The sequence below is a fragment of the Myotis brandtii genome, unplaced genomic scaffold (assembly GCF_000412655.1).
Source record: "Myotis brandtii unplaced genomic scaffold, ASM41265v1 scaffold374, whole genome shotgun sequence".
NCBI classification, from domain to species: Eukaryota; Metazoa; Chordata; class Mammalia; order Chiroptera; family Vespertilionidae; genus Myotis; species Myotis brandtii.
This window is the reverse complement of record NW_005364372.1, coordinates 1,773,761-1,789,424: the sequence shown is the minus strand read 5'-3', so window position 1 is coordinate 1,789,424 and position 15,664 is coordinate 1,773,761. Positions and strand designations below refer to the sequence as shown.

Sequence of the window (15,664 nt, the reverse complement as noted above, 5' to 3'; positions counted from 1 at the left end):
TTTACTGGAGCTCTGTGGCCAACCAATAGATCAAACTCCGACTGCTGCTCTGGCCTCCCCTGACTACTCCCAGTTGGGTTCTTCCTGTAATCTCTTATGGAGTCATGTTGCCATCAAGCCTGGGGACCAGCTCCTTTTCCATCTTGCCCACTTTGGCATCTCCAGACAGTGTTTTATGGGCAGGAGGTGCTCAATAAATGCTTGGTGATTGATGACACAACGAATAAATTACTTTCCATGATCTTGTTAAGTTTTGGTAAAATTGGTCCATTTTTATAAAGAATGACCCCTGTTCTTTAAAACAGATTTCTCTTTCTCTCTCTCTCTCTGTTAAAGAGCACAGCTCCCCCATAGCAGTGCTTTCCGCAATCACAGTGTAGGCAGAGGAGAGACTGTAATCTAAGTTCCTGGGCCCAGCTGGCAAGCTGATGGACTGAATGCATCCCATGAACCCATCCCAGAAAGAGATGTCATCTCCTTGTGGTGTTGGCCTGTAGTAAAAGATGAAATGTCTGAGCAAGATGTCCCGCCTTAGCATGGCTTACGTGGGGCAATCCCGAATCTAAGTTCCTGGGCCCAGCTGGCAAGCTGATGGACCCATCCCAGAAGGAGATGTCATCTCCTTTGGTGTTGGCCTGTGGTAAAAGATGAAATGTCTGAGCAAGATGTCCCGCCTTGGCATGGCTTACGTGGGGCGATCCCACCATTGGGCAAATACATTTCTGTTATCGACTGTACTTCCTGGTGTCTAAGTTCACGCTCATCTTGTTGGAGTAGCTGTAGATGTATGTAGAGGGCAAAGTCCCTTGAGGTCAGATAGAGGCAGTCATAAAGCAGATATTGACAGAATCCTAAGAGGTAAAATACTGGGTTTATGGGCTCAAATTGTATTTCATGGTGAGAGTTTCATGGCTTCTCAGAGTCCACAGAGAATTTGCATGTCTTCTCTTAGTTTGAGTCTCTTTCCTTGTCTGTCATCTGAGTTTTTTGCTCTGCCCCACTATTTATGCGTTGGCATTTAACTCTGATTGTAAAGGTTTCCATTCCAATAACCGAAGGCCGGGATTTGATTGCCATGTTGACGGACGATGCTACCATTGCCGCCTGGAATAACGAAGGCCTGCCCAGTGACAGAATGTCAACCGAAAACGCCACAATCCTAACACACTGTGAGCGCTGGCCCCTGCTGATAGATCCCCAGCAACAGGGAATTAAGTGGATCAAGAATAAGTATGGGACGGACCTGAAAGTCACACATTTGGGCCAGAAAGGGTATGTGAAATCTGAGGGACTGGCTTTCTGTTTAGCTGCTGTGAAATGGGTCTGATTTAAGTCCTGGCATTTGTTAGACCTCGCTGCCACTTTGAAAATGTGACCGTCTGGTGCTACTTGTTGTCTGCCTGATCCTGTTTCATGTAAAGTCTTTCTATTGAAAAGCATTTATGTTGGGCCACACCCACTTACCTGAAGAGGAAATCAGATGGAAGGCGAGAGCAAACCCTGCATTTGAGAGGAAAAATATGTCAATTTCCTGGAAATGTGATGTACTGTAATCCTTCTTTAGAGCATTTGGCATATCACAGGAATTGTCAACTGAACCTACAGGCTTAATGATGTGTACTCTTTGCCTGTAGTAGGGTTTTAACATGGCTCTAAGTCCTACTACTGATATGTGAAGATAATTTGATTTCTTAGTCAAGTATTATCTGTCACTTATGAGAATTGAATCTACTCTGAGATTTTCTGTTATTGGGCCTGCTAATACTATCTGATAAGTGGAAAGCTCTCTTGTAGATAGCTGGTGTTAAGTTAATGTTGAATAATTTTGGACTTACTGATATTTTAGTTGAGTCCTCCGTCATCTTTTCACATGTGAAATGAAATAAGGAATATCTGCAACTGTGCAGATAAATGTCTTCCCTGCTCATCTGAATATTTGGAGAAAATGAATTTCGAAGGGGAGAGACTGTTTTTGAAGAATGGGAATGAAATAAAATGATAGTTCACCATTTTACATGACTGAACCTAAAGATTTAAAAAATGAACATTTGATAAAACCACAGGACATTTGATAGAATTTGAATTTCTTTAATTAAAAAAGGTCCTATCAAATACATTTAAACTTATGATGTCTGGATAGTTTTATTTAGTTCAACCATGATTATCATCAAAAGGAACTAATTTGTGTGTGGGCTTATTAATTCAAACTATTGAATTTCACTTGAAAAATATAACTGAAGTTTATCTCAAAACTGAAAGGTTCCGAGTGGGCCAGGGTCGCACACCTAGGACATGAGGCCATAATGTACCAAAAGAGATTTTTATTTCAGGCACCTGGGTGCAGGTGGGCTGAGTCCGACAAAGACATCAGCGGAGACTGAGGCGGGGGAGAGGTTTTTATTCATCCTTGCTGGCTGCAAGCCGTTCTGCTGCTGGAAGGGCCCGGTCCATCCTTGGCTCCTCCCGATGCCAGGTGGCTAGTGGTTACCTAGGCTATGCGGTGTTCAAGGCTGCAAGCTTTCTGCAAGACATCTGCTAAGCACAATAAGTTTTCTCCGCCCCGTTTTATTTCTCTTCAACCCTTTCAAAAACCTAACCTTTAATTTCCATGTCATCTAGTTAAGGAAGAATACTACTTTATGAAATAGCTTTCTCTAATTTGTCCCATTTAAAATAGGACAAAAATATAACTCAATAGAAATAATTTTGAAGGTTTTCCCTGTGCTTACTCACATTTTGTTGTCTTCATCCTGACGGATTTGAAGGTTTTTGAATGCCATTGAAACGGCTCTGGCCTTCGGAGATGTCATCCTAATTGAAAACCTCGAGGAAACGGTAGATGCGGTCCTTGACCCACTGCTCGGCAGGAACACGATTAGAAAAGGAAAGTAAGTATTGCTGCGTTTTTAACTTATATTTTGTGTTACATATGAGTTTGATCCATCAGCTTCTATGTCTTAGCCTCATAACCAGGCATAATCTATTGGATTCTCCTTGGCGATGTCTCTGACTTTTCGGGGAACCTACATTCCAAGACCAAAGCCACCTCAGTATGATCCAGACTTTCAGACTGTGTGTCTGCTGGATCAGATTCTTGCTGCCCAGTTCCTGACTTACAGACAAGAACTGCATTGCCACAAGTCTGCGAATAGCTGCTCCTTTACGAATGTATACCAATGTTCCTCTAACTTCAGTACTTTGCTAAACTACCTTTTTCGCCTGAACTGCAAATCCCTTATATCTTTATTTACTAAATATTTTCTTTAAACCAATTTAAAATCCACTCACTATTTTTTTTATCCTTAGCCTCATTGCAAGTAATAGCATCCACAAAATTATGGGTTTACGGTGCTAGTTCTATTTTTTTTCTAATATACTTAAAATATAACCATTAAAAGAAAGAATTCATTAATGGATACCTAAAATCATCCCCAACATTTCACAGAGATGGACTACCAAAAAGTGAGAATAGCCCTAGCCGGTTTGGCTCAGTGGATAGAGCATCGGCCTGCACACTGAAGGGTCCTGGGTTCGATTCCCATGAAGGGCATGTGCCTTGGTTGCAGGCTCCTCCCCAGCCCAGGCCCTGGTCAGGGCGCGACATGCTGGAGGCCACCAATCGATGTGTTTCTCTCACATCGATATTTTTCTCTGTCTTTCCCTCTCTCTTCCACTCTCTCTAAAAATCAATGGAAAAATATCCTCAGGTAAGGATTAAAAAAATACATTCAAAAAGTGGGAATACCCCCCATGTGACATTCTAAATGCTGCCATTCCCCCCCAGGCCACCCCACTCTCTAGGACATTCTCCCGGGGCAGTGACACCATTTCCAAGGACTCACCAGGTCCTTTTCTGTAAGTGTGTGAAAGGTCAGAGGTCGCAGTTAGGTCTCCAAAGCCCGCATGGCCTCAGGGGATGTCAGGAGGTCATAGCATCCCAAAGCTTTTTGTGCCTCTTCACTCAAGAACCAACATCCACTAGACTTATCTCACTGCATTCCTCCCTCCCTCCCCCCCCTCTTCTTTACAGAAGAGTAATTTCAGAACTTCCCCAACCCCCTTCTTCTTTGACACCCACTCTCTCAAAGGTATCTGTCTCCTTTTTCATCACTAGATTATTCTTGTCAATTTAAAGTGGAAATAGGCCTGCTTAAAGGTGACTAACTTCTATTTTTTAAATAGACTCTAACCAATGAGTATAGAATATATTATACATCTCACCCAGTAAATCCATTTACAGTGACTGACAACTTATAATTGTTTAATAAACCAGAATTTACCCAGACTTACATTTAGAACAGTCTAATAAGCCACTTAACAAACTGCAACTCTAACATAAATATAATTGCAGCTGTGTCTGATGTGTTAAAAATATAGTGTAATATCTTGATTGTCACTAAAGTGAAATCCTTGTTATTAAGGTTCTGACTCTGATATGAAGACCTAACATTTTTTGTCAGTAAGATACATATTCTCTAGCTTTAACTTGGATTTCCAGTAACACAATTTAGGTGTAAGAAAGTCGGTGACAATCTCTCTCTCTCTCTCTCTCTCTCTCTCTCTCAATATCTTTTAGGCTTTATAGAGCTGATCATGTCATTCCAGCATTTTTTAAAAGATTAAAAGAATTTAAAATGATATGAAAGAATATTAAAAACTCTGATTATTGTATGCAGTTATTACTTTAACAGTCCTAGCTCCTAAACTCTTATGTGTGGGAACAAGCACTTGTATGAGGGTAAATTTCAGATCTGTAGCTTCAGTTTTTTCCACTTCCCTCTCCCATGAAGATGTTTTCAGAGTATCTTTATCCAGAGAATCTGAGTGCTAGTGATGCTTACATATTCTACCAGCCACTGAATAAACCTCTCTGAGCATGGCTGTATGCCAGCCACTGTATAAATGCGATGAGGTATAGATCCTGCCATGGAAGAAGCTACATTTCCCCAGGGAAAGACAGACCTATACACAACAAAAGGAATACAGAGCCATTGGTGAGATGATGGCATGGCAGGGGGTTGTCGGTTCTATAGTGGAGACTTGGAAAGGGCACATTGTTTTCCAAAGTGCTGACACAGGTTCCTCTGCCCATCTGTAGTGCACAGAGTGCGAAGTCTCTCAGGGAACTGAGGTAGGGACTTCCACCCTTCTGCTGTTTTTTATAATACAAAAAGAAATCATATTTAAGACCTATTAAATACTAGCCACCTTTTCCCAGGAGGAACTATTCCTACATCCTATTTTTTCCCAACTCTTATTTTTGAATGAAAAAAAGATTGACACTCAAAAATTTTAGACTAATTTTTTCATAAAAGCTTTAAAAGTACTTTGTAATAAAGTTTGATATTTAAGTGATTGTATCCTTCTTATCTGAAAAAGAAATATGCTTAAACAAAACAAATGCTCTCTTGGTCCCTCATGTAAATCTTTAAAAGGAGACGCCCTCACTGGTATTACTCAGTGGTTCGAACGTCAGCCTGTGCACCCAAGGGTTGCTGGTTCAGTTCCCAGTCAAGGGCAAGTACCTGGGTTGCAGCTCTGATCCCTGGCTCCTGTAGGTCCAGGCATGTGCGAGAGGCAACCGAGCATGTGTCTCTCTCACATCCACGTTCTCCTCCCTCATTCCCTTTCACGCTCTCCAAAAATGAGTGGGAAAAATATCCTCGAGTAAGGGTTAACAAACAACGAGAGAGAGAGAGAGAGAAAGAGAGAGAGAGAGAGAGAGAGAGAAGAGGAGAGGGAAACTTTATAAAATATTCACACATATGCAAGCTAGAAGGGGGTATTAGATTGGTAGAAATAGGAATTCTTTTTCTTTAATGCAACAAATAAAAGCTGGGAGAATACAATGAAAATAAAATTAACAGGAAAATGTTGAATTGATTTGTTTGATAATAGAGATAGAAACCCATTTGCAATGTTAAAAAAGGAACAGGAAAAAAATTGGATTTACCTGGATCACATCCCATACGAATCTACATGTTTGTAAATTGTCTAATAGGTGTTCCTGTTGTGATCTCCAACAGTGAACACTTTACTTGATTTTTTTCTATGTTTCCCTTTGCATTGTAAAGACAGAATAGTAGTGGAAACAAGAAAAAGAGGGAGAGACAAACCCTGGGGGTTGAAAGCTGGTGTATGACCCAGGATATCTTTATTGCATCATATTCCGTAAATGCAGGTGGAATAACACTGTAATACTCCTGAGAGCAGGCACCTCAGAAAGTTTCCGGCTATTAATAGTGTTTTTATTTATCTTAGTGCTGTTTGTTTGGGGGGTGATTTTGAAAAAACTAATGTTAGTTTATTCTTCCTAATAATGAATGTCTGAGAAGATGCTTGTGATAGATATAGCATAGTCCAAAAGTTGAAGTTCATTAATAATTGGAATGTTGTGGAGTATGAAGTAATGAATACTAATTATTCCTTTCATGTCTGACAGCTCCCTGTGGACCAATACATCAGCCCCGACTTTAATTTGGTTCTAGTAATGGTTTCATCAATAGCACATTAAACCTGTGTTTGGGAAGATATACAGTTGAACCTGACCCACATAGTAGATGCCGCTGTCATAATGGCCACAGGCTGACAACAGCTGGGTAATTACAAATAATTAAATCCACCAAACTCCAGACAATCCTAATTTTAAGTAAAATATATCTTACAGTAGCAATCGACAGAAAACATATCTGGGAAGATTTATCAACATGTACTTTTTTCCAAAGCAAATTTACTGGCTTCCATATTAGAGAAGTTGCTGATGTGTGAAGCATCTTCATAAAATTATATCTCTGTAATCTTTCAGATCTCCCAAACATTATTGAAAGAATTTATAAACTTCAATTTTAGCTGGAGTCACCTTACTGCAACATGCATTTTGATTGGAAAATGTATATATGTTTCTGAGCATATAAATGTTTTTAAAGGCATTTTGTACTTGATTCTATATTTATTTTTACATTATTATTTTTTAGTAATAGTGTTTAAGAAGTATTCCCTAGGAAGAAACTTAAAACTAACTAATAGAAATATTAACTGTGTGATATAAATTTCTATGTTTATAGAAGTAATATCATGAAAGAGAGAATAGTATTTTATAGATATTTACTTTGTAATAACTAGGTTTCCTGAAAGTTGTGCTGAAACTAATACAAGGAAGTGTCTTAGTTTGCAGGATTTCAGTTGATTAAATATTATGTTGCTTCTTTTGGAGTTGATGCCGTACGATTGCATTATAGTAGATAGAGGCCCAGTGCACGAAATTCATGCACAGGTCAAGTCCCTAGTTGCTGCCAGCTGCCGGCTGGGGCCTCCCTTCCACCGGCTGCCTGCCACCACTGCCAGCCAGGGCCTCCCTTGGTACCCGCCTTGGCCTGGCGCCGCCCACTCACCTGTTCCACCATCCTGCCTTGGTCCTGTTCTCGTAGGGGCCCATCGGGGCTGGCAGTACCTCTACTGCTGCCTGCTGCCAGCGCCACATCGCTGATGCCCGGCATGTTCTGCGCCACCCCCTGTGGTCAGTGCACATCTAACTTCCAATCAGTCAAACTCCCACTCGTGGGGACAATTTGTATGTTAGCCTTTTATTATTTAGGATTATAGATCTGTTTGAATGAGGTCTTGGGTGGGAGTTAAGACAGAATCATGTCTCACACTGTAATAGAATGTCTCTCTTGAGCTGGAAGCTTATGGTTTCAAGTAAACTCTGGCATGATACAGTTCTCTCATGTCCCTGTGGCTAAGAATATTTTTATTTTCAAGTTAAATTCATGCCTTCACAGAAGAGAATTCAGCATTCTAGGCTCTCCCAATTTCTAAATTCGAAATAAAGTTTAATTGCAGAAAAGACCAATAACCTTTCTGTTCCTAAGTTCAATCAAGATTTTTTTTTTTTACTCAGGGTCTGTGGATAGTGCATTCACACACTCACAGTTTTCTTGCTAATATTGTTTGTTTTTATCTGAAATTCAAAACCAAATAGGGCCAGAGATTCAGAACCTTAGATTCTTTCCTTCAAAAACAATTTTTTTAAAGGGCAAACAAATATAAATGGAACCAGAATTTATTTTTCATGGTACATTATAATATTTAAATATGGATATAGTGAAATATTATAATACATATGTTTTATATGCTTTATACATCTCAAAAAGGAAATCATCTGATTTTCTCTTTTGGCTTCTTTTTCTTTCCCTGTTTAGTGGTACTTAGACTCTTGCAACATTAATCTTTTTTTTTTTAATTCTAATTGAAGTTCGCGTCTATCTTAGAAGGATGTATTGGTTATGTTAAGTGTATGAAGCAGCAAGACAATGAACTCATGTCTATTCAGGACTTTTCTGCCATCTTTTCCTTGGAAGTCTCGCCAGCTCTGCGGCTTTCAGCAGAAACCAGGTTGGACCAAGTGGAACAGCCCCTCCTGCCCAGGTTGCTAAGTAACACCTCTGCCCAGGTTGCTAAGTAACACCTCCCTTGCCTGATCCTTTTGGCTGCTCTCAGCCGGAGCTGTTGGAGCTCACAAGTCTCATCTAGAAGCTTTTAATTTTAAACAGCAGGGCATGCAGGAAGGCTTTTAGGTGTCTGTTGAAAAGTTGTTTTTCCTTCTCCTAAGTGTTTCTTTCTTTCCAACTAGTGGGACTATATTATTTATCTTAAGACCCAGCTGCTATCTCTTGACTCTGACAGAACAACTCTGATGAGGCCTGGAGAATGGAATTCCTCATATTCAAAGAACTTGTTAACTGTCTGAATTGTCCATCTTAGAGACACTCTCTTGGGAAATTTCTCTCCAAACAGACAGCACTGGGAGAAAGGTTTTGCAAGTCTCCTTTTAAAAAGCTTCCTAGTGCAGCCACAGGTACAAGTCCTTATTCTAATGGAAGATGATGCTTTTCCAAGTTTGGTGTTAGATGGCGGTGAGAAATGATGGTGTTCGCTCAGGTTCTGGTCACTAAAGACATTTAAGTTTTTATGATCCAAGACTGATGGCATTTTCAAAGTAGCTACCCTAAATCTTGAGAACAGTTCTAACAAAAGTAAGAGACACTTCCTTAGTTTCCAGATGATAATCTCAATTTTAAACAGTCATCTTGGTTATACTGGGACAGTACTTCCTCTCTTTTTACTCAGAGATTCTGGCTTTCAGGTAAATCTGAAAACTGGGAGAAATGTTTCCCAGGTTTATCAGAGAAATGCTGTGAACATTCACCAATAAATCACTTGCAAGTGTTTTTCATGTCATTTGCATATCATTCCTTCAACAATAGTGACCTTTCATGACCTGAAGAAATTAGGAATCTTTTCATCCCATGACACCTTTTGGCTGGATTTTGAATAAATTTTTGAAAGAACGTTGAATTTCCCAATATACCTGATTTTTATGCAAAACTGACATGGAAACTGAATTTACAGTTAATCTGTAGATGATTCTCTTTATGACACAATAATTCATTCAGCTAAGGAGTGAGCATTTTGGCATACTTAAAATACCGCATTTTCTTTTCCTGAAAGCCAGGAGATAAAAAACTTTTATGTAAGTTGTGATTTATTTTAATAACTTTATAAATTAAGTAATTCATTTTATGAAAGTATCTACCAGAAATCATAGCTCTTGGATTGGGCTGGGCACCTTGATAATCAATGCTATTCTGCTTCATAAACAAGGACAGAATTCTTACCCAAAGATCAGCAGGGCCTGTGTCTTTAAATTCTTTTGTCTATTGGCCATTGATTGTTATGAGTCGATCATAGATCATACTCTCTCGGTACCCTCTTGTGACTGATGGTCAGACAGGTCAACAGAGGTTAGGGTTACAAGCTGTCACCATCCAACAGAGCAAATGAACCTGCAGTCTGATGCAGTGAAATGAACTTTATGCTAGGAGTCCAGACCCAGGCTCCAATCCCCACCCTGCCCTTAAGCCAGTGATGGCGAACCTTTTGAGCTTGGTGTGTCAGCATTTTGAAAAACCCTAACTTAACTCCGGTGCCGTGTCACATATAGAAATTTTTTGATATTTGCAACCATAGTAAAACAAAGACTTATATTTTGATATTTATTTTATATATTTAAATGCCATTTAACAAAGAAAAATCAACCAAAAAAATGAGTTCGAGTGTCACCTCTGACACGCGTATCATAGGTTCGCCATCACTGCTTAAGCTATCTGACCTTGGAGAAGTCGTAAATCGTTGGGTTCATAAAAGGGAATCAGCTGAATGATCACTAGGGGATCTCCTTGCCTTAAAATGACAACTCTGGTAGGTGAAACAATGTTTTTGACTCACCCTGCATCCTATCCAATTAAGCCATGGTATTTGTACTGGGAAAACACATTTTATTTCAGATTGTGTTCGTATAATTAGTCTCTCACCTCTAAGCCAGCAATTCTCAGCCAATGAGAATCAGGGCAGGAGGAGCTCTCTCGGAGAAATGTATGGACACCCTCTGGGAGCAACTCCCCTGCAGATTCAGATATCCCTGTAGGTGCCCCCTGCCCTCCTTCCCCCGCCCCCCAGGCACACACACACTCTCACTGTGATACAGTGTCCTGTTCCTGGAGGGCATGGGGCTGGAATGTGGGTTAAGAACTACTCATTTAGGAAAGGAGCCACACTTCTACATTGTATGCTGCTCTTCACGCCTTGCTGTTGCTTCTCATTGAAGATTTAAGGTCAAGAGCTCATAGCTGCCTTCTGCTGCGTAGAAGTCATGACCTCTGGATTCCTGTCTTTCACAGAAACAACACCAGGACTGTTGGCTTTCCCCACCCCTCTGGTTAACTCAGTCGCTGTTCAGATCCTTCAAGTCCTGAGAGAGCATTAGCCATCCATTTAATTTTCCCAGATCGGAGATTAACCAAAAAATTAACCTGGCAGCAATGATAAAACCCACCGAGTCATTGTGTAGTTCTTGCCTTTCGTAGATCATAAATACCCCAGCTGAGGATTATTTACTATCCCTGGGAAATCTAAGCTTATAAAAGAAGGTTTCAGAGCAAAATGTAAAACCAATTTTACAAGCAGACATCCTTATCTCTTCCATCAGCCTAGCAGAGTCCTTCCAATTAACTCTCTCCTCACCGAGAAAACCCAGCAGATAGATTTCTGGTTCCCAAACTGCGAATGCTTCAGGGTATATGTAGACACACAAAAGGGATTTAGAGAGCCCTGGAGTCCCCTCCGAGCCACCTTCTGGAGCTGTTTCGTTAAGTACATATTTAATGACTTTGTCACCTGCAAAATTGTCGAACCTCATAATCCATGTTGGCCAGTCTCCTGTTTTGTGGTGTGTGTTTTCCTGAAAGCCTAGGGAGGGGAAGCACGGTTGTGCATAGTGGCTGATGGGAAAAATTGTAGCTTGGTGGTCCTGGGAAATCCTTGGAGATGAGCTGCTATTGCGTTGAGAGAAGATTACGATAATGCCACTACCTGGTGTGACCCTCTGGAGTGGTACATGGCAAACAGCCTGTGCTGATAAGGCCTGTGAGCTAAGAATGATTTGCTGCTGCTGTTTATCTTTGATTTCTTTTTTTAACTTTTTAAAAAATTATAGTCGGCATACAATATTATATTAGTTTTAGGTGTGCAGCATAGTCATTAGACACTTCTGTAACTTATGAAGAGCTAACAATTGTTTTAAAGGGTTGTCAATAACAAAGAATATATGGCAGAGACGCATGTGGCCCGCAAAGCCTAAAGTAGTTCCCCTCTGGCCCAATCCAAGAGGGATTTCTCCCCGGAGGCCTGAGCACCTATGACTTTCAGGAATGTTAGTTGTCTTGCTGGGGGCTTGTTTTGATTCTCTCATATTTACACATCCTCCACACAAATCTCAAAATTAGTTTGACTTCTTACTGCAGTTCCTAATGCTGCCACAATGAGCTATCCCTTTACAACAATAATGAAAATTCTAGGCTTCATTTATTCAGTGTTCTTCATTTAAACTTAAATGTTTATCTTGGGGATTTTTTTGGCCTCTTTTTTAAATTGAATTTATTGGGGTGACATTGGTTAATAAAATTATATAGGCTTCAGGTATACACTTCTATAGCATTATCTGTATATTGTATGTTCACCACCCCAAGTCAAGTCTCCTTCCATCACCATTTATCCCCCCTCTACCTTCCACCTCCTCCCACCCCCTTTCCCTCTGGTAAATACCACACTGTTGTCTGTGTCCATGAGGATTGTTTGTTTGTTTGTTTTTATTTTTTCCCTTCACCTTTTTCCCCCAGACCAGTGTAAAAATGTTTAAATTCTCTTTTCATCTGGGGATATGGATTAGTGATTAAAACAGGAAGTTTATGAAGTATGAACTCAAACCCGGTGAAAATTCCTGAGCAAATGAGGGGAAATTCAACCTGAAATCGTGAATGGTAGTGACAGACCTGGCATTTCTGAGACACTTGCCAAGGGAGGAATGAATTGAAACTGAGATGGAGCAGTAATCAGAAGAGCACAGGCTGTGCCCGGGGGTTGGGTGAGAGTGTGGGTGTTATTACTGTGGAGACGCATCAGCCTTGGTATTGCTTAGGTGTGAGAAGCCCAGGCAGTAACTACGTAAAACTTTCACTCTGAAGATTCCCTTGAGAAGCCGCTGATGCCAATCTTGGCATCTAGGCCAACAGTAATACGGTGGCTAGTGCCAGCAAAGGAAGATTTTCTCAAAGCTTACTTGACTTGTGAGATCTATTTTGGAAAACCTTGGAAAGGGAAACTCAAGTAATGGGAGAAATTGGATGATGTTCCCAATGTAGATATGGTTGGAAATGTCTTCAGTCAAAAAGAAGGTTAACTAAAAATGTGTTCTTATCAAATAAGACCATCCTGTGAGACAGCTCAATATGCTCAAAAGTCAAGCATGAGCCTCTGAGAAACTATGGTTGGCAGATTGATAAAATCTGAAAAGCTACAGTTAGCATGGCTGATTTCCTTCCAGACCGAGAAAGTCCAAATGTTAGTGGTTGATCTCTTGATAGGTTGTTCTCTCTTTTTTTTTTCTTTTTTGGCAGCATCATTACTGAGGTATAATTCACATACATACAATATATCATTTAAAGTGAAGAACTCCTTGGTTCTTACTATATTCACAGCATTGGGCAGCCATTACCACAGTCAATTTTAGAATTGAAATTCCTAAGCAATCAAACCTACTTTGATTTGCCTATTCTGGTTATTTCCTATTAATGGAATCATATAATATGTGGTGATTTGCCTATTCTGGTTATTTCCTATTAATGGAATCAATATGTGGTCTTCTGTGATTGGCTTCTTTCACTTGGCATAATGTTTTCAAGGCTCATCCATGTTGTAGCATGTGTCAATACTTTCTTTTTTATGGCTGAATAATATTCCATTGTTTAGATATACCACAGTTTATTCATCCATGAGACATTTGGATTGTTTCTACCCTTTGGCTATTATGAATAATGCTGCTGTACCCAATTGTGTACAAATTCTATGTGGACATATGTTTTCCACTTTTTTGAGTCTCCACCTAGAAGTAGAATGGCTGAGCTAAATGATAACTCTATGTTTAAAATTCTGAGAAACTGCTAATACTGTTTACCAAGGTGGAAAACATTCCCACCTGCAGTTGATGAGGATTCTCATTGCATTCCATCCTCTCCAACACTTGTTATTGCTGGTGGTTTTTACTATAGCCATCTAGTAGGTATGTCGTGGTACCTCACTGTGGCTTTGATTTGCATTTTCTTGATGATTAATGATGTTGAGCATCTTTTCAGCTGTTTATTGGCCATTTGTATATTTTCTTAGGCAAAGGATCTGAATGGACATTTTTCCAATCTTTTAATTGGGCAGACCTTTGATCTGTCCCATTGTAGGTGTTTTGTACATATTTATTTATTTATTAACCAAGTAAATAAATGAACCCACAGGGGAATGGAGCCAGGTGACCAAGTCCTCACAATTCCCAGCATCTGAGAAAGGGAAAAACCAGGCCCGCCCTCAGGGAGAGGCTGCATTCGTTCAGTGTTTCGCTTATAATCACAGCAGCCACCCCCATCCAGCTCAAGCTCCACCGAGAGCCTGTTCCAAGGCTGCAGGAAGTGCCAATGCAGGGAGGGTGGGACCTGGAAATCTGGGGAGAGCCTGTTCCAAGGCTGCAGGAAGTGCCAATGCAGCCAGGCTTCAGGGAGGGTGGGACCTGGAAATCGGGCAGACCCAGAGCACGCCCCTTTGCTTTGCTCCTCCATCTGCATGTTGGTTAATTCTCCTCCTTTGGGAAACCAGGAATGTCTGTCTGTGCTACTCGGTTCACCAGGAGGACAGACTGACTTCAACACAAGCATTTAGGTTCCAGTTCCAACTCTTTCTTCTCTCTGTCCCGAACCTCAGTCCCAGTAAAGGGCACTGTGATTGGAAGAGCGTGGATGAGGTGCCCGCCCCTGGTGCCCTTGGCCAGGGGACCAGGGATACACAACAGAAGCCTGGTTGCAGGGGGCCCACGCCTCTGGGAGATGGAGCAGGAAGGAGGAGGAGGAGGAGCCATGCATCCCACACGGAGGCTTCTTCACCTTTGTCCTTGACCCAGTGCCAAAGTATTGGAAGGCAATTTGAAGTATACATGCATGTTTCATATATGTAAATTTTAAATATACCTGTACACAGATGTATACAAACGCATGCATACTCATTTTACCCTTAAAGACTAGCAATGTTTAATACAAGGTTAATCACAGTGATTATAATAATAGAAGCTAACATTTTTGTTGGTTTAGGTCCTTTCTGTGATTTATTGTATTTAATTGTTAGGTGAATACTGCTATTACCGCCGTTTTGCATATGAGGAAACATAAGTACCTAGAGGTTCAGTGAATAATTCCTATTCTTTTTTTTTACTTTAGGGAAACAGAGTAGCTGAAAAACCCTGAACTGCCTGGTCCTAAGGCCCAGATACATGGCCAGCGTGCAGGGTTGGAATGATACTTCGATATCCGTCCAGGTTCCGGGGACGCTCCTGAATGTCCGTTCTGTCCCCTTTAGGTATATCAGGATTGGAGACAAAGAGTGTGAATTTCACGAGAACTTTCGTCTCCTCCTTCACACAAAACTGGCCAATCCTCACTATAAGCCAGAATTGCAAGCTCAGACAACCCTGCTCAATTTCACAGTCACAGAAGACGGTCTGGAAGCCCAGCTGCTGGCAGAGGTGGTCAGTATCGAAAGGCCAGATTTGGAGAAACTTAAGGTAAAAAATATGAAATCATCCACCAACACTTATTCAGCGCCTGCTTTGCACAAATCACACTGCCGGACACATGCGTGTTAGGCAGGAGCCCTGCCCTCCAGGATCTTACAATCTAATTGAGAAAAGAGAGGGTATGTGTGAACAGTAGCAGGAATTGAGGGGGACTTCTGATGAAGGAGGTAGGTAGGGTTGTGCCCAGGGAGGAGGAGGGCTGGCACCAGGTCTAGTTTGCTGCCGGTGACTGGGACAGGCAGAGGCATGAGAGTCTTGGGAAGCAGAGGCCTGTGTTGCTGCGGGCACGTGCCTTTGCAGTTGGGTGATCATAGCCGATTCAGCCAGGGCCAAGGAGCGAAAAGGGGAGTAAAGGAGTAAGGTTGGAAAATTAAAGGGTCTTGCCCTGGCTGGTGTGCTCAGTGGTTAGAGCATCGGCCCTAGCACTGAAGGGTCACA

General features: G+C 41.1%; 1 protein-coding gene across 1 annotated transcript in view; it reads left to right on the top strand.

Annotated features, from left to right (window-relative positions):
* The window catches only part of DNAH11 (dynein, axonemal, heavy chain 11), a 217,490-nt gene that overhangs the window by 167,620 nt on the left and 34,206 nt on the right, over positions 1-15,664 (top strand). Inside the window, exons 63-65 of the mRNA XM_014544612.1 lie at positions 1,037-1,272; positions 2,766-2,888; positions 15,010-15,214. Coding sequence (XP_014400098.1) covers positions 1,037-1,272; positions 2,766-2,888; positions 15,010-15,214 — 564 coding nt within the window. The remainder of the gene's footprint in view (positions 1-1,036; positions 1,273-2,765; positions 2,889-15,009; positions 15,215-15,664) is intronic.